Here is a 21,310-nt window from a genome sequence, read left to right as displayed (position 1 = left end):
ATGTATTCTCATTGGCATAGGGAGCCTGGTACAGTTACACCCTTAAAGAAGAAAGAAAAAGAGGCTGGGGGCTTCTGGGTGTGGTAGGTTCCTTCAGCTGAGGGTCAGGGTGGCAGAAGGACACATCTATCCAGCAGCCAGGCAGGGGAATCCCATGGACTTTTCCCGAACACCTAACTGGGCCCAGATGGTGCTGCAACTTGGGGCTGGGGTTCTCTCTCTGGGATCTGTTGGGTTGATGTAGTAGCGAGTTCTCCTGGAAGAACCCTGGTCCTGCCACTGTGCACACTCAACTGGGCTCCATTGCTCCCTGTGGCAGCTGTGTGCATGCATGATGTGGGGGTTCCTTCAGCAGCTGAGAGGGCTGAGGGTCAAAAACTGTCAGCCTGTTTGGGGGTGCTGGTCCTCAGGGCCCCTGTACCCCAAAGCTCTAGGCCTCATCATTCCACCACCTTCCCAAGGGAGAGGCGCACCCTCTCCCCCATTATACACATCAAGACACTAAGGCTGAGACATGCTGGAAGTCTAAAAAGGCAGGAGGGCTCCAATCCTGCAAGAACCCACGGTCTCTGCAGCTAGTCTACCTCCCTCCTTCCTAAGGGGCCCAAGGGCTTGGCAATGTCAGCTCTCTCAATTCACATCCCAGACCCTCAGAAGTTGGCCCCTGATTCTCAGCCCCATTGGCAGAGACAGATGGTCCCAACAGGATAAAGAGCATTGGCCCAGGCCACCTCAAGAGCAGGAAGGGACAGGTGTTGGACAGCCTGGAAAAGAAGGAGAGGAAGGGATCTTCTCCAAAGAGTGCCTCTCTCTTAGGGCTGGGGGCTCAGGGGGAGTGGGCAGCTACCCTCCTGGAGCTCAGACCCCAAGGGCTTCCTCCAGCAGCATAGCAAGCAGGTGCGCCAGCCCCCACCTCCCCAGCAGTACCTGCATGTGGGCCTGATGGCGCCTGTCCCACTCTGGGTCTGTAAAGGACAGACGGCTTGATGCAGGGACTACAGGCAGGGTGTTGGCTCATGACTCAGTGACAGGGTCGGGGAAACTGAGGTCCCCTCTGCCCCTCATACACAGTACCATGTGGGGTCCTCATGCCCCGGTCAGAAATGGAGGAGGGATATCTCCCTACTTCTCTGTGTCACATGACTTACCCTTCCTGGGTACCAGTTGGAGTAGACAAAAAGAGGCAAATTATTAGTGCCTCACTTACCAACTGCTCCCAGGGACCTGACCCCACACGATCAAGTCATATCAGACAGTCCTTGGAACCAGGGACCTCTGAGCAGTACAGAGTTAAGAGAACAGACTGGGGACAGATACGCTCGGGTCGAAATTCTGGCTCCACCACTCAGTAGCTACAAGACCCTGGGCTGGTTCCTTAATCAATCTGATCCTCATCTGTTCCCTCATCTGCAAAATGAGAATAATAATAGTATAGTGCTTCTGTGCCAGGGTTGTTGTGAAGACTTGAGTGATGATATGTGTAAATAGCTTAGCGTGGGGCCTGGCCCAGCGGAAGCATTTCATAACTGCCGGGCATTATTAACAGTAGTAGAGGAGGGCAGAGTCATCCAGAAAAAGGACCCTAAGAAAAAAGTGGGCTTGTCAGCAGCATTTCTGATCCTGAGGAAGTTCTTCAAGCCACGGAGCAGAAAGGTGCAGGGAAAGGATAAAGTCTTTGTGTTTTTAAACCACAAGTCGATCCATATCTTTCCTCTTGGGCCCTAACCTGGGCTCTCAGCCCTGGCTATAGGTGCTCAGCTGATATAACAGGCCCTCACAGCCACAGGCTGACAGCCAGGAAGTGCCTGCCCTGCCCACATGCCCTCCCAGACCGTGCTGGTCAACCAGTGCCCCAGAGCTGGTGGAACTCCAAGAGCCATTGCCCATGGCGAAATATCAGTTCTCTGTGTCCCTGTCCAGCGCTCCTGCCCAGTTTGTAAAACAGCAGTGCGTGGACAACTCCCTCAACCAGAAGGCCTACGCCAGCTGTCAAGGCTCTTCAAAGGAGGGCGTACCTCGTCCCTCTCCTTGTGCTTGGCACGGCACTCTGGGAATAGGCCAGAAGGAGGCACATGGATGCTAGAGGAGAAGCTGTCCCCAGACTGTCCCTGCCACTTCTCACACTGTTGTTCTGCAGCCTCCTCCTGGTCAGGGCTGAGTTGGGCATGGATCAGAGGAAGATAAAGTGCGGAAGAGTTAGAAATTAATCACTCAGGACCCATCCTCACATCCAGCCATCCCCATATGCAGAGAGTCATCCAATTCACTGCAGCCGACCCTCCTGTAGACCCCCTGGAAGAGCAGATATGTGGGGTTGTGATGGGCCCAAGAGGCCCATAGTCTAGTGTGGTATCCACTACAGGAACCTTTTCTCTAGCATATCTACTGATAGTTATCTGCTATCTTGAACACCTCCAGAGACAGGGGATTTATTACCTCCTCAGTCAGTCTTATTTGGGAGTCTCTGCCCTTCTTAAGGCCCCAAACCCCATTGCAGCTGTCAAAGGTGAGAGGTACTCCCAACGTTCTCTAGACTCTCTCCCTACGGGGTAGGGATGGGACTTGGCTAGTAGCCTTTCTGGGATACCCAAGGCTGGATTCAAACCAAATTAAATATCAGTTAATTTCTCATAATATTCTTACATTCACACTTTATTGTAGTTTAACAGTTCAAAAGTACTGCTTCGAGCTGTGGTTTTGATATATAAGGTATTTGTATCAAAAGAAAATAATTCATGTGTGTGTCAGTAAAAATTAACTTAGGGTATTGATTCTAGGTTCAAAAATGTAATGTATTTCATTCTAGCTTTGGTTCATGGTTCATTTCAAAGCCTCAACAACAAATCCCCCCAACCTTCCCACCCAACACAACCCACTTCCCATAGCCAGCGTCCCCGCCAGGCACTACCACACCGTTCCCAGGGAGGCTGAGGACACCGGGGCTTTGTAATGCAGGCAGACAGGGTGCAGGCCTGTCTTGGGTGGCAAATTCCCACTAGCTACCTCAGCTCTGTTTGGTGGGAGCCTAGAGTAAACTGCGTAAGCAATTGAGCCCATAATGCAAATTCTTCATCCATAAATTGCACTGATATGGCTAAAGAACCAGTGAACAAAAATGATACATGACCTCAATTAATAACTAAAGTTTGAGGTGCCCAACAATGATAAAAATTCCTGTACTGTCCCCAATGCCTACCACTGCCTGGGGACAGCCATTTGGGGTTCAGATATACTGAATTTCCAAGCCAGAATACCCTCAGCCCTCAGCTGGACACAGCCCTCTCTGGGTGCCCAAGGACAGTAAGAGTCTTCTCACTTCCTTGTTTGGGGAAGAGACAGATGGCCCCTGCCCCTCCTCCACAACATAAACAAAGGAGAAACACTCTCTTATCCAGAAGAAATAAGGGCAAAGGGCAGACCACAGTGAACTACTCGGGGTCTTAGGCCAGGGCGCTGCTGAGGACAACGAGGGGATGCTGGCTCTGGAACCCGGACTTACCCTCTATTTGGGGGTACAGGGCTCCTGGAGGTTTTCTTCCCCCAGAGATTCCCCTACCCTACAATCCTGAGGCCAGCGGGCTCTCAGAACTGAGCAAGTTCTGACGAGAAAATTGGAATCTGTTTAAATCCCGCTTTCTTGCCTGCACCTGGGGGCTACCCCAAGACAGTCTTAGGGCCTCATCGAGGTGGTAGTTTTCAGCTGGGCTTTCCAGGGTGTGTGGGTGGGCGCGCGCCACTCCACAGCACCTCCCGTGTGCATCTGCAATGCAAATTAAAGAATTAATTACGCAGTGAGGCGCTCAGCGGTTAATGCAGGTCCGGCCTCTACGCGGCAGCCCAGGGTCCGAGGGGCCACGTGTAGGTCACAGCGGGCCGGCCAGGATCAGCGCCCGAAGGCAAAAGGCCGGCAGGAGCTGGAGCCGAGCGCTTAGAGGGAAGGGGTTGAGCCGGGGGCGCCCCCCTCGGGCTGAGAGGCTCCTGGCGGCGGCCCCCGCGCCCCTCTGCGACTTCTCCCGGGCCCTGCGTTCGCCGTGTCCTACCTGAGGCCACACCCCTAAATCAAACTCGCGGCAGGTGAAGCCGGCGCTGCACAAACATGTAAGCGCGGCCTCTCCTCGCCGCTGCCGGCGCCGCCGAGGTGCCTCTGGCGGAGGGCGGGCCGGGCTCCCGCGGCCTCTCCGAGAGCTCCGGAGGCTTCCCGCCCGGCAGGTGGGTGACCCGACCACCCGGGGGCTGCGAGCCCCGCCCGGGCAGGGGCCAGGCCTCCCCGCACGCGCGGCCCCTGGTCCCCGGGTTTTCATTCTCCGAAGTGTGGGGCCGCCGGCGCTGGCGGAGGGGACGCGGCGGCGCCGAGAGCGGACCTACTCCGCGTGGGCGCCCGGAGCTCGCACCCAGGCTGGCAGGACGCTTCATCCCAGAGAGACACCGCTCAGGCCGGCGAGGCGGGGCGGGTGAACGCGCGGGATCGGGGCGCGGCGGGCAGAGGGGCCGGAAGCGCTGCGCCCACTGCCCCCTCCCTGTGCGCCCTGCGGGGAGCCCGCCGCCTCCCTCGCACCTGAGACAGTGGCTCAGTCAGAGGCGGGCCGGGGGTAGGAGGTGGGGGTAGGGGAGGCAGTTTAGAAGGCTCTGGGTTTCGCCCAGTCGCAAAATCTGCGAGGACACTTATTACATTGGTCACAATGAGTTTCTGATCTGTTTCCACCCAGGCCTGGGAGGACTGGCCGGGGAAGGTGCCCAGTCTTCCCTCTCCTCGGTACCTGAGAGCTCTGCCCACTGAAGGGTGAGGAGACTGAAGAAAAAGGAGGCGGGGAAGGCAACCCAGAGGTGAGTGAGGGACCTCCAGACCTGGGAGGGTGTCCAGGGGCCTTCTCGGGACCTCAGTGAGGGACAGGCTGGAAGGGACAGTGGGCAGGCAGGTGGCCCTCCTGGGCTGGCCTGGTGCTGTTAGGCAGTGCTCCCTTCTAGGTGCCATTTTTCAATCCTTAGCGGATGTGCGTTGTTACTTCCACCCCTGGGCCCACAGCAGACACAAGGCTTCAAATGCCCCGCCCTGGCCTCTGGCCCAGCCTCTGTTTGTGGGCAGGTCTGATGCCTGTCTGGGGTGAGGCAGTGTCACCAAGGCCAGTGTTCTGAATTCTTGTTTGGGAAAGAGGCTCCAGAACAGGAAGGCAGTCGCAGGCCCAGTTTCTGTGCTGAGCAGGCCAGGAGGCAGCCCCAGCTGAGAAGTGCTGCTCGGCACATCCCAGCCCTCCAGCTCATTCCCCAGCTCTCCAGCCTGCTAAAATCACTCCACCTTTGCCCAGACCCAGTGAGTGGCATCCAACCTGGAAGGGAGATGCTGCTGGGAAGACCAAGGTCTAAGACATGAAGAGTTCCCAGGATGTAGGCAGCGTTTTCTGTGTTTCTTCCCGTTCTGGTGTGAGTTCTGCTGTGAGTTCTCCTCAGGCCATATATAGAACGGTGGCTGAGAACACAACGTTTGGAACCAGAAAGAGCTACATTCAAATTCTGACACTTGGCCTTTGATTCTTCAGGCAAATTGCCTTACTTCTGTCCAAACTTTAATGTCCTCATCTATAACATGGAGATGGTCTTGCCTTTCTCGTAGGGCAGTTGTGAGAAGTCACAATGATAACTGGAGGACATCCACAGCAGGGGACTGCCTAGCCTCCAGTTTTGGAAAAGGTTAAGCTACCTGAGCCCTCCTTTCTTAGAGAACTTTAAGAATCATTTGGCTGTGTGTCAGGAGATCGTGGAGGATGTTAGAGCAAAGCAATGGGAATAAAGTAAAGGCAGAGGGTCCGTGGAGGATGCATAGTGAGATGGCCCAGGGATAGGGTCATTTCTGGAAGGGGATCCAGCTTTGGAGGCAAAAATAGCAGCAGGCTCTGTACATGTCACACAGGTTCACCTGTTCGTGAGTGACCCTGGACACTGTTACTCCTGGTGCAGGCTGGGAAATAGTGAGCTTCTGGCTTGAGGCTTCCAGTCCTTTCCCTGCCCTAAGTAGTTGTGTGATCTAGGGTCATTTGACTTCTCTGGGCACACCAGGCATGGTGGAAGACCTTGGAGTCAGAGAGATGTGGGTTTGAATCCTAGCTCCACACTTACCATCTCTGACAAGTACTCTCTCAGTCTCAGTTTCTTCACCTGTAAAATGGAGCTCATAATATATACCTTATAGAGTTGTAACCATTAAATCCACGTGGTCCATTAAATGCTAATGAAAAGCGCTGTATCTGACACATGCTAAGCACTATATACATGTATATGTGTGGGTTCCCTTTCTTGTTTCCTCCATCCTCTCCCACCCTCCTGCTGTCCTTAAAATTCACCCAGTAAAACAGGTTTGGCCCATCTCACAGCAGTATTGTGAGCCTGGAGTGAGGCAGGGAACAATGGAGAGATATAGTAAGTTGAAGGCTATAAAAATATAATCTTTTCGTGTGACTAGGGGACTTAATCCTATTACTGGGGGGCTCTGGAGGTTCTTTCTGGCCAGGCATGGAGGACATTGTGATGAGGACTCAGGCCTCTATATGTGGAGGCTGTTGGAAATCTGGGACAGTGAAGCAGTGCCTGGCTGCAGCCCTTTCAGGAAGGCCATCCTTCACTCTTCCCTTGGAGATAACCCTGTGCCCAGAAAATCCCAGTGCTGAGGACTGGGGAGGCAGTTAGCACAGTGAACAGAGGTCAGAGGGCTAGTCTGGCTTGAGCCACTGCTGGACGACAGCACGGCACTTGCAGGCTGGAACCGGGCCCAAGAGGCAGGCCTGAGTCAATATTGACCTTCCCTGGCTGGCCAGCCTGGCTCTTTGGCCTCTCATTCAGCTGGAGTGTTGACACAAGTGATTGAATGAGCTTTATTATCATATTCTTTTCAACAACAGCCCCATTATCTTTCTCCTGGGGATTCACTGGGACCTGTAGTGTGGGAATGATGACAAGGGTGGGGAGCCCAGACATTTTGGCGTGTTCTGTGCACATTGCCCTCTGCCCCGCACACTCGGCTTCTCTCAGGGCCACTCCATTCTGGCAACAGAACTTTAGGGTGCTTCCCTGCATCCCGGGAAGCTCCATACTTCAGCACAGCAGCCCGGGGCAGATCTTCCAGAGCCTGTGGGCAGTGGCGGTAAGGGTCACAGCCTGGGTCTAGGACCCCCCACCCTCCAGGTGACAGCTGGGCAGAAAAGCAACTGACATTCTCTCAGTCCTTTCCCCCCAGTGTATTTTTAGGGGCCAGGAAGGGTGTTGGGGTGCCATGTCATGAGAAGAGGGCAGATGGCAGGCCTGGACCCCTGCTGGAGGCTGAGGGAGGGCGGAGCTCAGCCACACACGAAGGATGAGCATGAGGGGACAGAGGGCAGGGGACTTGAGAAGGAGGATGAACCCTCCCCCCCATCACTCAGCACATTGAAGCTGGGCAAGCAGGGTGTGGACAAGCTCCTGTCTGCAATGCCATTGAGGGACTGAAAACTGGGCAGGGACAGAGGGGAAGCCAGACCCCACCAGCAAGTCCCACAGGCGGGCCGTGCAGGTCAGGGTGAGGTTTAGCAACATTTATTTGGAAAAGCCAGCTAAACTGCATGAGAGCAAGGATTTTGTTTTGTTCACCCTGATCCACAGAGCTGGAATCAGAGTAGATGCACAATAAGTGAATTTACTGAATAAGTGAATGAATAATACAATTTTATAATTGAACAAACTACAGAAAGTAAAATTTGAGAAAAATCTTCCTGGCCGATGAGAATACTCCAGTGAAAGGCTGGCTTCTGTCCAGGGTATTCTCACCCAGGGGGCTAGTAAGGCACCTCACTCTGCACAGAAGAGGTCAGGCAGCAGATCTCGGGGTGGAAGGGCCCCACTGGGGAGGGGGCGAGCCTCCGCAGGCCCCTCTGGGACTGGACGGTGGCAGTAATTGGGGTTCCTCTGTAGGTGCTCTAGAACGCAGGGGCTTCCCTCTATGTCGGTGTCACAGAGTATCTTGCATGGGTCTGAGAATGACACAGGATGGTGTGGTGGGAGGTGTCAGCTGACTGCAGCCACGTTCATATCAGGGTCTGGGTCAGATAGACAGAGGTCGTCCTCTTCTTTGCTGCTTCACTTGGGCAGATCACTTAATTTCTCTGAACAAGTGTTTCCTCATCTGCATAAGGATATAATAATAGGCTACCTCAGGGCCTTGTGGAGAGGACCCTGTGTGTGAGATGCTCAGCCCAGAGCCTGTGCTCACACCAGGCACTCCCTGAGTGACGATTACTGAAAATGCCCCAAACCACCCCTTCAGCTAGAGCAGATGCTGTTTCTCTCCTCACTGTACCTGGAGAAGCTGGCAGAGGTGAATGAGTCCATTCCCTTGTCGCCCCTGGAGACGCTGAAGCCTAGAAAGGAGGTGTGGGCTGAGATCACAAGCAGAACTAGGGAATCCTGCGCCCCAGACCCGCGGTGAGCCAGCGCTCAGGCCAGACACGCCAGCCCTGCACTTTCCTCGGGGGAAGCCTAGGTGTGCACCCCACTCTGAGAGTGGAGTGCAGCTGCCTTCTCTCTTCCCAGTCATCTGGAAATGGAGGGGAATCCCACCAGCCTTATCCTCACAGACAGTTTACAACATCCCAGAACTTACACAACCAACCAAATCCGGTGCCGCTTAGAGTGGCTTCAAATTCCTTCCAACTCGCTTTCTGGAAACCACCTTCCCAGCCTGTAGCACATCCTTGTGAATCCCTTCCGTGGGCTGTGTCCTTCCCTTGAAAGCAATTCCACATGTGGGAACAGCCAGAACTCACTGGAAGCCAGGTTGGGAGGGTCAGGTGGGCGGCCACGTCACACACCGCCAATTCCGGTGCAGAGTAGAGGCCACAGGTTAGGAAAATAGTCGATGCTGTCTCATGACAGGCCTCAAAAGTGATTCCCAAGAGGACTTCTGGAAGTCCTGGAGCAAGTTTGAAGCAGGCAGTTTCGTACCCGAGGATCTGCCTCAAATGGCAGCACTCAAATCTGGGCTCCAGTTTGAGGTTTAAATGCAGGCTCGGTTCTCCATAGCTCTGCCTCAGGTTTGTGGGGCCCCAGGTCTTGGCAGACGGATGTCTCCTCTCCTAGAGGAGAAGCAGTTTGACAGGGTGGGGTGACCCACCCACTGCGGCTGCTCTGCTTTACCTGTTGTGGACCCTAAACCAGCCCAGCCACAGTGCCGGGCCCTGGGCGGGGCCTCACCATTCAAACTGAGTATCGCCATGGACAGTAGCATCAGCCACAAAGCTCTGCCCACTACTTCTCAGGCCAAACCTGCAGGTCACCTGACTTCAGGCTGAGACCCTCCCAAGGGCACATTGATCTGTGCTGGAGAAAATACTCTTCTGCAGTTTCTGCAGCCCCTTCCTTGTATGCCAGGCCCTGACATCACAGCTACCCACGTGAGCTCTTCACCCCCCACATCCACTGCAGGGCAAAAAAAAAAATCCTGGTTCCAAAGTAAGGGTCAGCCTGCAAGTCAGGACAGAACAAGTCTCTCCTGGCCTCTGACTCACAGATCAGTCCCGGAAAGAAACTAGCAATCTTGGTTGAGGAAGCTGGCCCTGGCCCATCCACTTCCTGTTCATAGAGACCCCTAGGAAGGAGATTCATGACCACCCGATCCCCTCAGAGCAGGTGTGGTAGATGGAGCAGGGGCTTTGAAACCAGACCTGGTTCAAACCTCAGTTGGTCATTTTCTGGTTCTGTGACCCTGGGCAGGTTATTTAACCAATCTGAGCCCCATCTGGATTTGTGGTAACAATAAGTCCTGTCTCCCGGGGTCATTGTGAGTATTAAAGTTAGGCCTCGGAAAGGGCCTAGCACGTAGTAAGTGCTCAAGAAAAGTTACTTCCCGTTCTGTCTTGAGTCTTGCTCCTCTCACATGATAGTCCCACCCCTCAGTGACCCCAGGCCTGTGGCTCCCTGAACTCTCCCATCGGCTCCACCCTCGTCCTTTCCGGGTGTGTCAGCATTGCCTCCAGAAAGCCTCTGCCTGGAACTGACTGACTCCCCATCCATCCACCAGGCTCTGGCTGGAGGAGGCAGCCAGAAGGGGGAGCTTCCTTCTCAAACTGGTTTGGGCAGGGCTCTTCCCCTCCCTTCCCTCCCCCGGCGCTGGGCACCCTTCTCGTCGTCATGGGCAGACCTGCTGGCTGGGAGGTGATGTCAGTGGCCAGTCAAAAGAGGAAAGTTCAAAGCATTCCTCAATTGCAATGATGCATCCCAGCCTGAGAAAGACTCCTCAGCACCCCCTCCCCGGTGTTGGGGCGAGATGTCAGACCAGATGGGAGGGGCAGGGGCAGCAGAGGTCACCCTGAGCCTCTGCCCATATCTTCTTCAGCATCTGAGGCCCATGTCATTTCCGTCTGGCTAGGCAGCAGGGACTGGCTCTCTGAAGGAACATCTTCCTCCTTCCTCCCTCCTCCAGAGTATCTTCCTTAAGAAAAGCTCCTCCACTAGATGAAAGGAATGGGGATGCAAAGAGGTAGAGCTACTAAAGGCGGCCTGGCCTGAGCTGATTTAACCTCATGGCTGACCCACTCTCCCTCAGCGCCAGGGCCCCCTGGGCATGGCAGAAGGTGGGCTGCTGGGTGGAAGATGGAGACCTGGAAATGGCAAGTGAGGGCCCCTGTCTGGGCATTCGTGCATGCTCCCAGGACACAGGCCCCATTGTTGGAGAGATGCAGGGATGCTTGAGTCTCAGATGACTCACACCCAGTGACCTGGCAACACTGGATCCCTAGTGGGTGTGTATCTCATAGCAACTCAGTCCTCGTGGATCCCTCTTCCCTTTATTTAAAAATACTTTGTTTTCTTTAAAAGAGCAGCCGCTCGTCTTTAAGGAAAATTTGGAAGAATAGAAAGATGGGGTAGGAGGAAATCACCTGGAGCCCCACCAGTCAAACACAACAACAGTGAATATTTTGCTTTATTTCCTCCAAATATTCACTGTATTCCTACCGCATTTATAAATGAGTCTAGATGGAATCTTTGGAAAGAATTCCCTACTCCTAATCTATGCCATCAAGAATTCTGCTTTAGGTAAAGAAAACCTTGATAGTTTAATTTGTCCTGAGGACCCACAGGTGTGGACAGGTTTGGGCCCCAGCAGGTCAGGGGCTCCAGGAGAGCCCACCCACTTGGGGCCCTCCATAATCACTCCCACCAGACCTGTCCCCCACTATCACTCCCACCAGCTTTATTATCTTACCTTTCACATTCAGTTAATTTGGGGATATGATATGAATTCATTTTTCCAGATTCTTTTTTTACATGGATATCTCATTGCTCCAGCTACATTTATGGAAAAGATCATCTGTTCCCTACCATATTACAGTGTCACCTTTGTCATAAATTAAGTGACCGTATGTGAATGGGTCTATTTCTGGATTCTCTCTTCTGTTCCACTGGTCTACTCATCAATCTTTGTGCTGATTCCAAACCATGTTAATTATTGTAGCTTCCTAATAAATCTTGATATCTAGTAGTGTAACCCTCCAACTTTGTTCTTCAAGATTGTCATGGCTATTTCTGATTCTATATGTTTCTTCGCACATTTTAGAATCAGTTTGTCAATTTCTACCTAAAGAAGTATGCTGGGATTTTGATTGAGATTGCAATAACTCTGTAGGTTAATTTGGGAATAGTTGGCATCATTATAATATTGAGTCTTCCAATCTATGAACATTCTTTATTATCTGTAATGTTTTATATTTTTCCATGTAGAAACCTAGAACATCTTTGATTAGATATATTCCTAGGTATCTGATATTTTTCATGTAAAATGCTAAAAGGTGTTTTAAGTGTTTTTTCCCCTAGTAATGCTTCTGACGTCCAATGAGAGGATTTTTTTTTTCCCTCCTAAGATCATTTCTCCAACTCTCTGACACCAACTCAGTGTTCAGCAGTTCTATTTGATTCTGACACTAACTCCCTGGAAGTTGGCACAGATCCCTCAGGCTCAGCCCCACAAACTGCCCCCAACCCTGACTTTAGATGCCAGTTGCAAGTCCCAGGCCACTCGTACTTCTGACCAGCTGGCTATAAATTGAGGTTCCCATACATTCCCCCTCCTCACATTCGATCAATTGCTAGAATGGCTCATGGAAGTCAGGAAGTCAGGAAGGAACTTCGCTATTACTGGTTCATTAGAAAAGATACAACTCAGGAACAGCCAAATGCAAGAGATGCATAGGGCAAGGTGTAGGCCAGGGCCCCAGAGCTTCCATGCCCTCCCCAGGCACATCGCCCTCTCAGGACCTTGATGTGTTCACCAGCCTGGAAACTCCCTGAATCCTGTCCCTTAGGGGTTTTTGTGAAGGTTTCACTAGGTGGGCATAATTGATTAAATTATTGGCCACAGGCGATTAACTCAATCTCCAGCCCCTCTTCCCTTTCCAGGGGTAGGGGCAGGGGAGGCTGAAGTTCCAACATTCTTGTCACCCTGGGGATTGCAAGAGTTTTAAGAGCTGTGTGCCAGGAATGGAGTTGGGGGTGGGGGGTAGGGGGACAAAGACCAACCGTCTATTTCCCATTGTACCACAGAATCCTTTTTTAAATTTCGTTTTCTATTTGTTTGTTGCTGGTATGCAGAAATACAACTGATTTTTTTTTATATTGATTGTGAATTGGGGGCTTTTTTAATTCACTTATTTAATCCCAATCATTTGTATGTCAGTTTTTCTGGATTTGCTATGTGCATAGTCATGTCCCTGGTAGTGCTGGACTCACCATTGTTTTGGATGAGTCCTGGCAGCCTCCCGTTGGGTGTGCATTTCTCACTAGCTAGGTGAGTGACTAGCTCTGATGTCTAAATCTCTATCCCCTCTCCCCCGATGCCTGAGCTCAGTTCCTTGCTTCTGTCGGCTCCCCATCTCCCACCACAATCCCCGGACCCTTGGGCTCTGTGGTGTCCGCCTTCCTCTTCAGGCCTTCCTGCTGCCTGTGGCAAGAACTTACTCTAGAATCGCTGTTCGGGTGGACTCAGGAAGGCCATTCCACAGTCATGTAGACCATTTGCTAAAGATGCTGTCCTTGTGTGTTCCTGCAGCAAACGCTGGGCCCTTAGGTAGGCCCAGGAGTTGGGGAGAGGGATGTTCTGGAGTTGGGGGAGTATTAACCCCATCTTCTTCAACTCCAGGGTGTGTCCCTACACCCCCAGAAGAGTTTACAGAGTGAGGAGAAGGGTAAAATTGTCAGCCAAGCTGCTCCAGAGGTAGAGGGTCTGTCTGAGAGGCTCTGAGGACAGAATTGCAGAGTAGAGACTCTTTTGCAGCCAAAGGCTGAGAGGAGGAGGTCAAGTCTCACCAAACCATGAAGGGTCTACGTCAAGGAGAGGTGGTGAAAGCCGCAGGACCAGAAATCAGGCATGACCCCTGACAGGTGAATCTGGGAGGACAGGAGTTGGACGTCACTCTCAGACTTGTATCTGCTCACGTTCTGATGTCTGCAGAGCCCTGAGCTTTGAGACAGGATGCACAGAGAGGTAACACAGTAAGAGAAACAACCCTGGTTTACCAGGAATCTATTCACCTAATACTCCCTAAACTCTGTGAGGTATCTTTTATTAACCCCATTTTATAGGTGAAGAACACTGAGGCTCATATCATTTAGGTAACTTACTCAAAGTCTCCCCAAATTAGTGGAAGACTCCCTTCCATGCACCTGTAACTCAATTAGGTGTATTTCATTCCAAAGTCCTTTGTCCTTGGGGCTCCAGCACATGTGGCCTTTCCTAGTGGGAATGTTTGGTAGATTCCTGAACCTCAAGATCCCCAAAAGTGGCTGCCATTCCAAGAGATATGACATGGATTCAGATTCATTCATGCTCAGTGAACACATAATGGAGAGACTGTGGCTGTTGGCCTGCCTTCCCAAGTGGGCACCGGCTGCCTTCCATATCTGTGACCCACTAGAGGGACCGGGAAAATTCTGTCTTCAGAGCAAGAGCAAAAAGAGAATGCCACGGCACAGACATATCCAATTCTGTGGACAGATGAATGATCCAAGCATTCAATTCAAGAAATAAACATGTCTTATTGAAACAAACATTCAGGTAACCTTTCCAGCTGACACAAGATCTCACTGAGTATCTTTTCTCTCTCTTTCTTTGTCTCTCACGCACACGCGCGCGCGGACACACACACACACACACACACACACACACACACACACACACACACACACACACACACACACACACACACACACACACACACACACACACACACTGAGCTGTTTTGAGCCACTTCAGATACAAAAGCATTCAAGTGGGTACCCCAACCCATCTTCCATCACATGTGGTCCCAGCCCAGGGCTCCTTGAAGGCGAGGCCAGAACAGCAGTTTGGAAGAGTCACTTTGCCTCCTGGGTTTCCAGTCTTCCTCTCTCAGATCTGCATGGCCATGTCACTGCTAGCTGTAGATGGAGCTTAGTAGGGCCTTAGGCAAACCCAAAACCAGCAAGGCGAGGGATAGAGGTTTAACTGCTTAACTGCAAGTGATGTTTTGTACAGTCAGTTCTGAGACCACAGAGAAAGGGGCCTGGGGGGAGATGAGCTTTCTATTTTTGGAGAGATTTTCCCCTAAGATAGCTGCCCTCACCCACCGCAGCTGTGCCTCTGGCCCAGAGCCTTTCCAGAATTAGGGCCGAGCACCTGGGGACCACGAGGGCCCTTTTAGTTTGGTCCCAGACTGGGCAATATGTCTATGAATCATCAGCCTGGCTTTTTATGAAGTCGTATATCACATGAATAGGTTTTCTGTTTTTGAAACCCCCTGGGACAAACTGGAGTTGACTGTGAAAATAAAAAACAAACACACAAAACCTTTAATGTACAGTTGGATTCAATTTGCTAGTTTTGTTTAGGATTTTCATTTATGTTCCTAAGTGAAATTGATTCATATTTTCCTTTCCTTGTACTATTCTTATCTGGTTTAAGAATCAAGATCATACTCCATAAAATGAGTTTGCCTGCTTTCCTCCCTCTTCCCCACCCTCTTTTTAATTCTTTGACGTAGAATGATATTTATCATGGGCTTTGCATCCTATGAAAGCGCACACTCCCCACCCCCCTACTTCGAGTCTGCCTGCTCAGCAGGGGACTTGGCTCAGACAAGAAGACACACACTTCTTTTCCTTATTTATGGTCTGGATTGGCTTACTTATGAGGCTTTTGTTGTTTCTGGGACCACTCTGCTGGGAGTTAGCCATTTCCCTGAGAAACTAGGCACGAGAGGGGAGGGGAAGCTGTCAGCCGGTCCAGGGTAGTTGTGTCAGGGGACAGAGCCCGGGGCCCCAACATCCACTGCTGCTAGCTGTGCTTCCTGGGGCCAGGCTCTTGGGAAGCCCCAGCTGGAGCTCAGTTTGACCCTCCCCACGCAGGCACCATGTTCCGCAAGAAAAAAAAGAAACGCCCTGAGATCTCGGCCCCACAGAACTTCCAACATCGCGTCCACACCTCCTTTGACCCCAAAGAAGGCAAGTTCGTGGGCCTCCCCCCACAATGGCAGAACATCCTGGACACACTGCGGCGACCCAAGCCCGTGGTAGACCCTTCACGCATCACCCGGGTGCAGCTTCAGCCCATGAAGGTAAGGCGGGCAGCAGAGATGGTGGAGTGGGAGGATTCAGACCATCCACAGAAGATTGCTGGCAGAACCACACAGGCACCTGAAGAACCACCTAATTACCAGCTATCAATTAGCCAGGCTGTTTCATTCCCTGCTAATCAGCACCTTGTTCTCTCTCTGGATGACCCAGGGAGGAGCCTGGGGAGTCCCTCTCTGCAGGGTGGTAGGGTTGCCAGATTTAGTAAGTAAAAATACAGGATGCCCAATAAAATTTGAGTTTCAGATAACAACAAAGAATCTTTAAGTACGTCCCATGAAATATTTGGACCTGTAGCCACTGTGGGGCTGCGGGCTCTCACAGAACAGGGGGCTTAAGTTGTGTGAGTCAGGACAGGTTGATCCGAGAGTCTGATAGGGGTTGGGGTCAGGGCCCTGTTAGGGTTTGGAGGCCACAAATCCAGTGTATGTGGGGAGGGGCCTGGACAGGTGCCTGTCTCTTCAGCTCTGCATGCTTTCCAGAAGGCCGCAGACAGAGCTGGGGAACGGCTGTGGGTCCCAGGCGGGGCCTGGAGCTCCCCCTCCCCACAGATCCCCAAGTTCAGCTGCCCAGACCATTTGGTGTCCTGGATTGAACGCCATGGTTACTCACCTGTCTGCCCTGCTGGACTACGAGCACCCTGAAAATGGGCTTTATCACTGTGTCCCTACCCCAGCGCAGGCCTGGCCCACTGTGGGCCCTGTAAGGGACTAAAAAATTAAGAAATAGCTGAAAGACACAGCAAGCAAGGTCCTAGGTGTTCCTCCCCAAGGCCCCTGGGGAGGCTCTCTGACCTGGTCCAGACCCAGCCACCCCTCCCTGCCACGAACAGGCTGCTCACCGTGCCTCTCCCTCTCCCTCCCCTGCAGACAGTGGTGCGTGGCAGCGCGGCGCCCACGGATGGCTACATCTCGGGGCTGCTCAATGACATCCAGAAGTTGTCGGTCATCAGCTCCAACACCCTGCGCGGCCGCAGCCCCACCAGCCGGCGGCGGGCACAGTCCTTGGGGCTGCTGGGGGATGAGCAGTGGGCTGCGGACCCGGACATGTACCTGCAGAGCCCCAAGTCTGAGCGCACTGACCCCCACGGCCTCTACCTCAGCTGCAACGGGGGCGCACCAGCAGGCCACAGGCAGGTGCCATGGCCCGAGCCGCAGAGCCCACGGGTCCTACCCAATGGGCTGGCCACCAAGGCACAGTCCCTGGGCCCCACCGAGTTCCAGGGTGCCACACAGCGCTGCCTGCAGCTGGGAACCTGCCTGCAGAGATCCCCACCTGGCACCTCCCCACCCACAGCCACGGGCAGGCGTGGGACCAAGACTGTGAGGCATGGCTCCGAGGAGGCCCGGCCACAGTCCTGCCTGGTGGGCTCGGCCACAGGCAGGCCGGGTGGGGAGGGCAGCCCCAGCCCTAAGAGCCAGGAGAACAGCCTGAAGCGCAGGCTGTTCCGAAGCATGTTCCTGTCTGCTTCTGCCACGGCCCCTCCAAGCAGCAGCAAGCCAGGCCCTCAACCACAGAGCAAGGTAAGTCCACAGGGGACACAGGCCCTACCTGGCCTTCCCCACTTACAGGGTCGGGTTGGGGAAAGCATGAGGGAAATAGATCTGCAGCTAATTCTGCCCTGAACCAGCTGAGCCCTTGTCCTCCAAATGCTTAGCACATGTGAGTCAGAAGTTGCAAGCCAGGTCATTTTCTGGGGCCTCAGAAGGGCTATGGTGTGCCCCAGCTTACACTCTTGCCCTCTGGGGTGTGTCAAGGCAGACCACACGGGGAGGCAGACACCCCTTGAAAAAGTAGCATCTTTAACCACAAGCCCAGACCCTCCTCTGCCCCTAGTGCTCAGCAACCCCCACCCAGGCCTCAGTAGAGGCAGGTGCTCCAGCACTGGGGGTGGGGATTGGGGGCAGGGTCTCTCTGGCTCCATCTCCTTGGACTTTCTTTTTGCCTCGACCTCTCTCTTGTCCCAGTGCTCTCCTGAGGTGGTGCACAGCCTCCCTGCACTGCTTCTCCCACAGGCTTCAGAAATGCTCATGTTAACCCTTCCTCTAGTGAGGATTCCTCCCTCCCTCCCTCCTTTCCCCTTTTCTAGTGGTTGTTGCTTTGTTTAACATTTCTGTAATTATTAATTCTTATATTGTGTGCCATGTGAAAAGCCAGAGAACTGAATTTGCTTGGGTCTGGTAGCAGTAGGAGAGCCGACTTTTGACATGTATTTGTGTGTGTGTGTGTGTGTGTGTGTGAGAGAGAGAGAGAGAGAGAGGGAGAGAGAGAGAGAGAGAGAGACAGCCTCAAATGCACATATGTTTCTTGTGAAAAAGGAAACAGCGAAGGGAGCCCTAACAGTGACATTTCTTGGCAGGCAGAGGAGAACATTTTTGCTTACATGCCCTGTGACATCCTGTCCGTGGTGACAGTGACATCCTTTCCCATTTGGCAGATGAGAAGACTGACTCAGAGAGTGCAGGACAACCCCCAGGGGTCGCGAATGAGTCAGGCGAGGAGGGAAAGGAGGGGCCCTCTGGGCTCCCGCCTCTTGCTCTTGAAGGCTTTCCGACCATGGCATCTTGTAGCTTCTTCCTGAGGAGACAGGCAGAAGTGAGTTTAGGCTGCAGCACGAGGGTTGTAAGTTAGCCTTAAGAAACAAGCTCTGACAGCGGGGTGAATAATGGAGCCTCCCGTCCGGGGATAGCACCAATGGGTCCAGCCTGTGCAGTGGTGGGGTGGGGGGAGGGCCTGCAGACTCTCAGCCTTCTAAGTCATTGCCAGCCTGAGGCACCTAGGGAAGGTTTTGGGCTTTGTGACCTGCAGCCCCACACGGGGACAAAGGATGGTGGGCTGAGTAGGGTAGGGGGTTGGGGGAGGAACATATGAAATGGGGACATATGCCCACGAGAGAGACACAAGTGCCTGTGAACTGAGGGGGTCTCTGGGAGACTGTGCCCTTGGGGAGACAGTCCACAGGAAACTAAAGTGGGAGCAGGACAGTACACACTGCCAGCATGTACACTTTGGGAGTCCTACTGGGGTTGGGGGTGGTTTCAGGAATTTGGAGAAAGTGGGTTTCAACACTGGGCTGGACACTGACATGCATGGTCCTGGGCTCCTGCCGGCACCCCACAGCAGGGGGGCAGGTTGTCCCCCTAGCCTCTGTCAGCCGGTCCATCCCTGCACACTTCACCAAGCACCTACCGCGGGCTGCTGCCCCCAGGTGTGTGGGGTCTCCCCTGCACCCGTGGAGGCAGGTGGTGGAGGCAGGTGCTTGTCCAGAACTCAGAGATACCATAGTTTCAAATCCACAGAAGTGCTTTCCTTCTTGGCCCACTGGGCATACCTTTCTAGATATTCTTAAGCCAGGCCTCTAAAAGGCAGGGCCAAGACTTCCCCTGAGCTACTCTGGGCCAGGGCTTCTCAACGCTGTACTCCTGATATTTGGATGAGATAATCCTTTATTGTGGGGGCTCGCCTATGCATTGTAGGAAATTTACAAGCGTCTCTGGCCTCTACCCCCTAGATGCTAGTAGCACGCCTCAGATGGGTCAATCTCAAATCCCTTCAGACATTGCCAAATGTCCCCTGGGGAAAAAAATCACCCCAATTGAGAACCAGTGCTCTCAGCAAATTACAACACAGTTGGGAGGCATTCAGTTTCCTCCTCCTCCCACAGGGCCCTGGGAACCCCTAAACTAAGCCAGCAGCCAGCCCTCTGCACTCAGCACATCCCAGAGTTTGGCTCTGGACACTCACAGCAACTCCTAAAGCAGTGGTCCGTGCACTGGTACCCTGGGAGGTCAGGTCACCGATGGCCACAGTGTGCCAGGCGTGGCTGCAGGAAGATCTGTGGCCCCGGAGCTGTTGTCCTCAGCCCTAGGCAGCTTAGCCTACAGTCACTCACTTTGGTTAAAAAGCAAAAGAAGACCTCAGGTGGTGGCAGGGAGGCCAAAGAGGTAAGACAGGAGCTTGGGGGATTTAGAAGTGGTTCCACTTAGCAGCAGAAAGGCCAAGTCAGAAAGACCTCAACAATCAGCAAACCTTGGTTTAGCCCTACTGTGTGCATGTACTTTGTTATATGCCAAGGATCCCCAGTAGGACCACAGCATAGGGGTCAGAGGTTAGGCTGACCAGGGCTGAAGTCTGGCCTTGTCCCTTACTTAGTGATTCAGGGCAAGTTACTTAACCTCTCTGAGCCTGTTTCTTCACCTATAAATGTAGTAATAATAGTACCCATGGGATAATAAAACAACCCACAGGGTTATGAGAATTAAATGAGATAATCCATTTAAGGCCTTCGTCAAAGTGGTAAACCCTCAATAAATGACTTTATTATTTCTTAAATATTATGACATGGCTTCTGCCTGTGTGGCACTTATGGCACAGGCTCCCAAGCCCACAGCTGGAGAGCCCAGCCCTATCACCGTGGCTTGGGAAGGGAAAGTGAGGCATCATTGTAACACCACGTCCAACTCTTCTTTCCGGTGGCTTCCTGCCTCAGTCACACAAGTAACTGCAGAATTAATCCAGAGCCCCGAACAATTAATTCCATCTTTTGTCCTCCTTTCCCTTTCTTGGAGCAGTTTAACGACTTTCATCTGGTCCTTTCATGTGGTTACGTTAAGTGAAATCTCCCTCCTGTGGAGACGGGCAAGGCCAGCTAAGGGAATCCTGGGACAAGACCCCGCTGAGGTGAAGATGGAGCCTGGTCCCACTACCCTCGAGCCCTGTGCCCCAGCCACGAAGATGCTGGTCTCTTGACTGGGTCTGTCTGCTGCTTCCATCCCCCCACTGCACCCGCGCCCCTGAACTCGGCCAGCACCTGCAGCAGAGTCTGCACAGGAGCCTTGACAGCAGAGGTGGGAGTGAATCCCCCTCCTCAGCCTCTCCGTGTGGCTTGTCCCCACCCTCTTCATGTCCAGGAGGCCGGGAGGCCAGAAGGTGAGGGAAATTCTTTTAGAGCCTTCCTTAGAAATCCAGGGTGGAGAGAGGTCAAGGGCCTTTAGAGCACCTCGTCAGCAGCTTTAGGGGCTTTTCAGGTCCCCAAGCTCCGCCCAGCCCCACACAGATGCCCGGAGAACACCTTTTCTGTTTTAAGTCCATGCCTCGCAGGCCAGCAGGCAGATTTTAACAGAGCCTTGGGGACTGCTTCTAGGTGGCATCTCATGGAACTTCTGCTCTTGAATGTGGCCTCACAGCCTCTGTGGTGGCCATGCTTCCTCCACATCCAGTCCTAGCCTTCCCACGGACTCCCCGAGGCCATGGAATCACAGAGCTGCTCAAATCGTGGTCCACTGTTCCTCCCACATCAAACCCAAGTGCCTTGTTAAAATGCAGAGTCCCTGCTCAAGGGACTTACTGAAGCCATCTCCGAGGCCCAGGAACCTACATTTTACCCAGCTCCCTGGATCATTGTGCATTCATAGAGGAGACTGGGGCTCAGAGAGGGTGGCTGGCCTAAGATTCATCACAAGTCTGAGCAAAGCAGGACTGGAACCCAGGTCCTGATCCTCAGTCTGAAGTCCCACTGCTCCACCACAACAGAGTAGGAAAAGTTGGGTGAGGGTCAGGTGCTGGCAGAGACATGGGAGAATCTATTTGTTGCACAGATGTGCTCGCCAGGTGGGGATGGAGTAGCTGCATTAGTCCCGGGAGGCTCTCCTGGCTCCTTCACCATGAAGGCTGAGCTGAGCCAGGAACT

The 21,310-nt window shown here is 53.1% G+C and overlaps 1 protein-coding gene and 1 long non-coding RNA gene across 5 annotated transcripts in view; one reads left to right on the top strand and one right to left on the bottom strand.

Moving 5' to 3' along the window:
- PAK6 (p21 (RAC1) activated kinase 6) overlaps window positions 1-21,310 on the top strand; it is a 33,621-nt gene that overhangs the window by 6,008 nt on the left and 6,303 nt on the right. For 3 of the 4 annotated variants that reach the window (XM_015237124.3, XM_006201639.4, XM_031672946.2), the window contains exons 3-5: window positions 4,707-4,824; window positions 15,397-15,605; window positions 16,491-17,144. In XM_015237124.3, coding sequence (XP_015092610.1) covers window positions 15,402-15,605; window positions 16,491-17,144 — 858 coding nt within the window. In that variant the 5' untranslated portion in view covers window positions 4,707-4,824; window positions 15,397-15,401. Of the gene's footprint in view, window positions 1-3,826; window positions 4,210-4,706; window positions 4,825-15,396; window positions 15,606-16,490; window positions 17,145-21,310 lie in introns of those variants that run through there. The other variant, XM_072962687.1, reaches the window with a different exon arrangement.
- LOC140697088 (uncharacterized) lies at window positions 7,956-8,790 on the bottom strand. Its single transcript, XR_012073908.1, has 3 exons — window positions 8,624-8,790; window positions 8,321-8,381; window positions 7,956-8,146 (listed from the first exon to the last, which is right to left on the bottom strand). It is a non-coding gene; the product is annotated as an uncharacterized lncRNA (long non-coding RNA).

This window comes from Vicugna pacos, chromosome 6 (assembly GCF_048564905.1).
Source record: "Vicugna pacos chromosome 6, VicPac4, whole genome shotgun sequence".
Taxonomy (NCBI): domain Eukaryota; kingdom Metazoa; phylum Chordata; class Mammalia; order Artiodactyla; family Camelidae; genus Vicugna; species Vicugna pacos.
The sequence above is the reverse complement of the archived record's forward strand: the minus strand, read 5'-3'. Positions and strand labels throughout refer to the sequence as shown.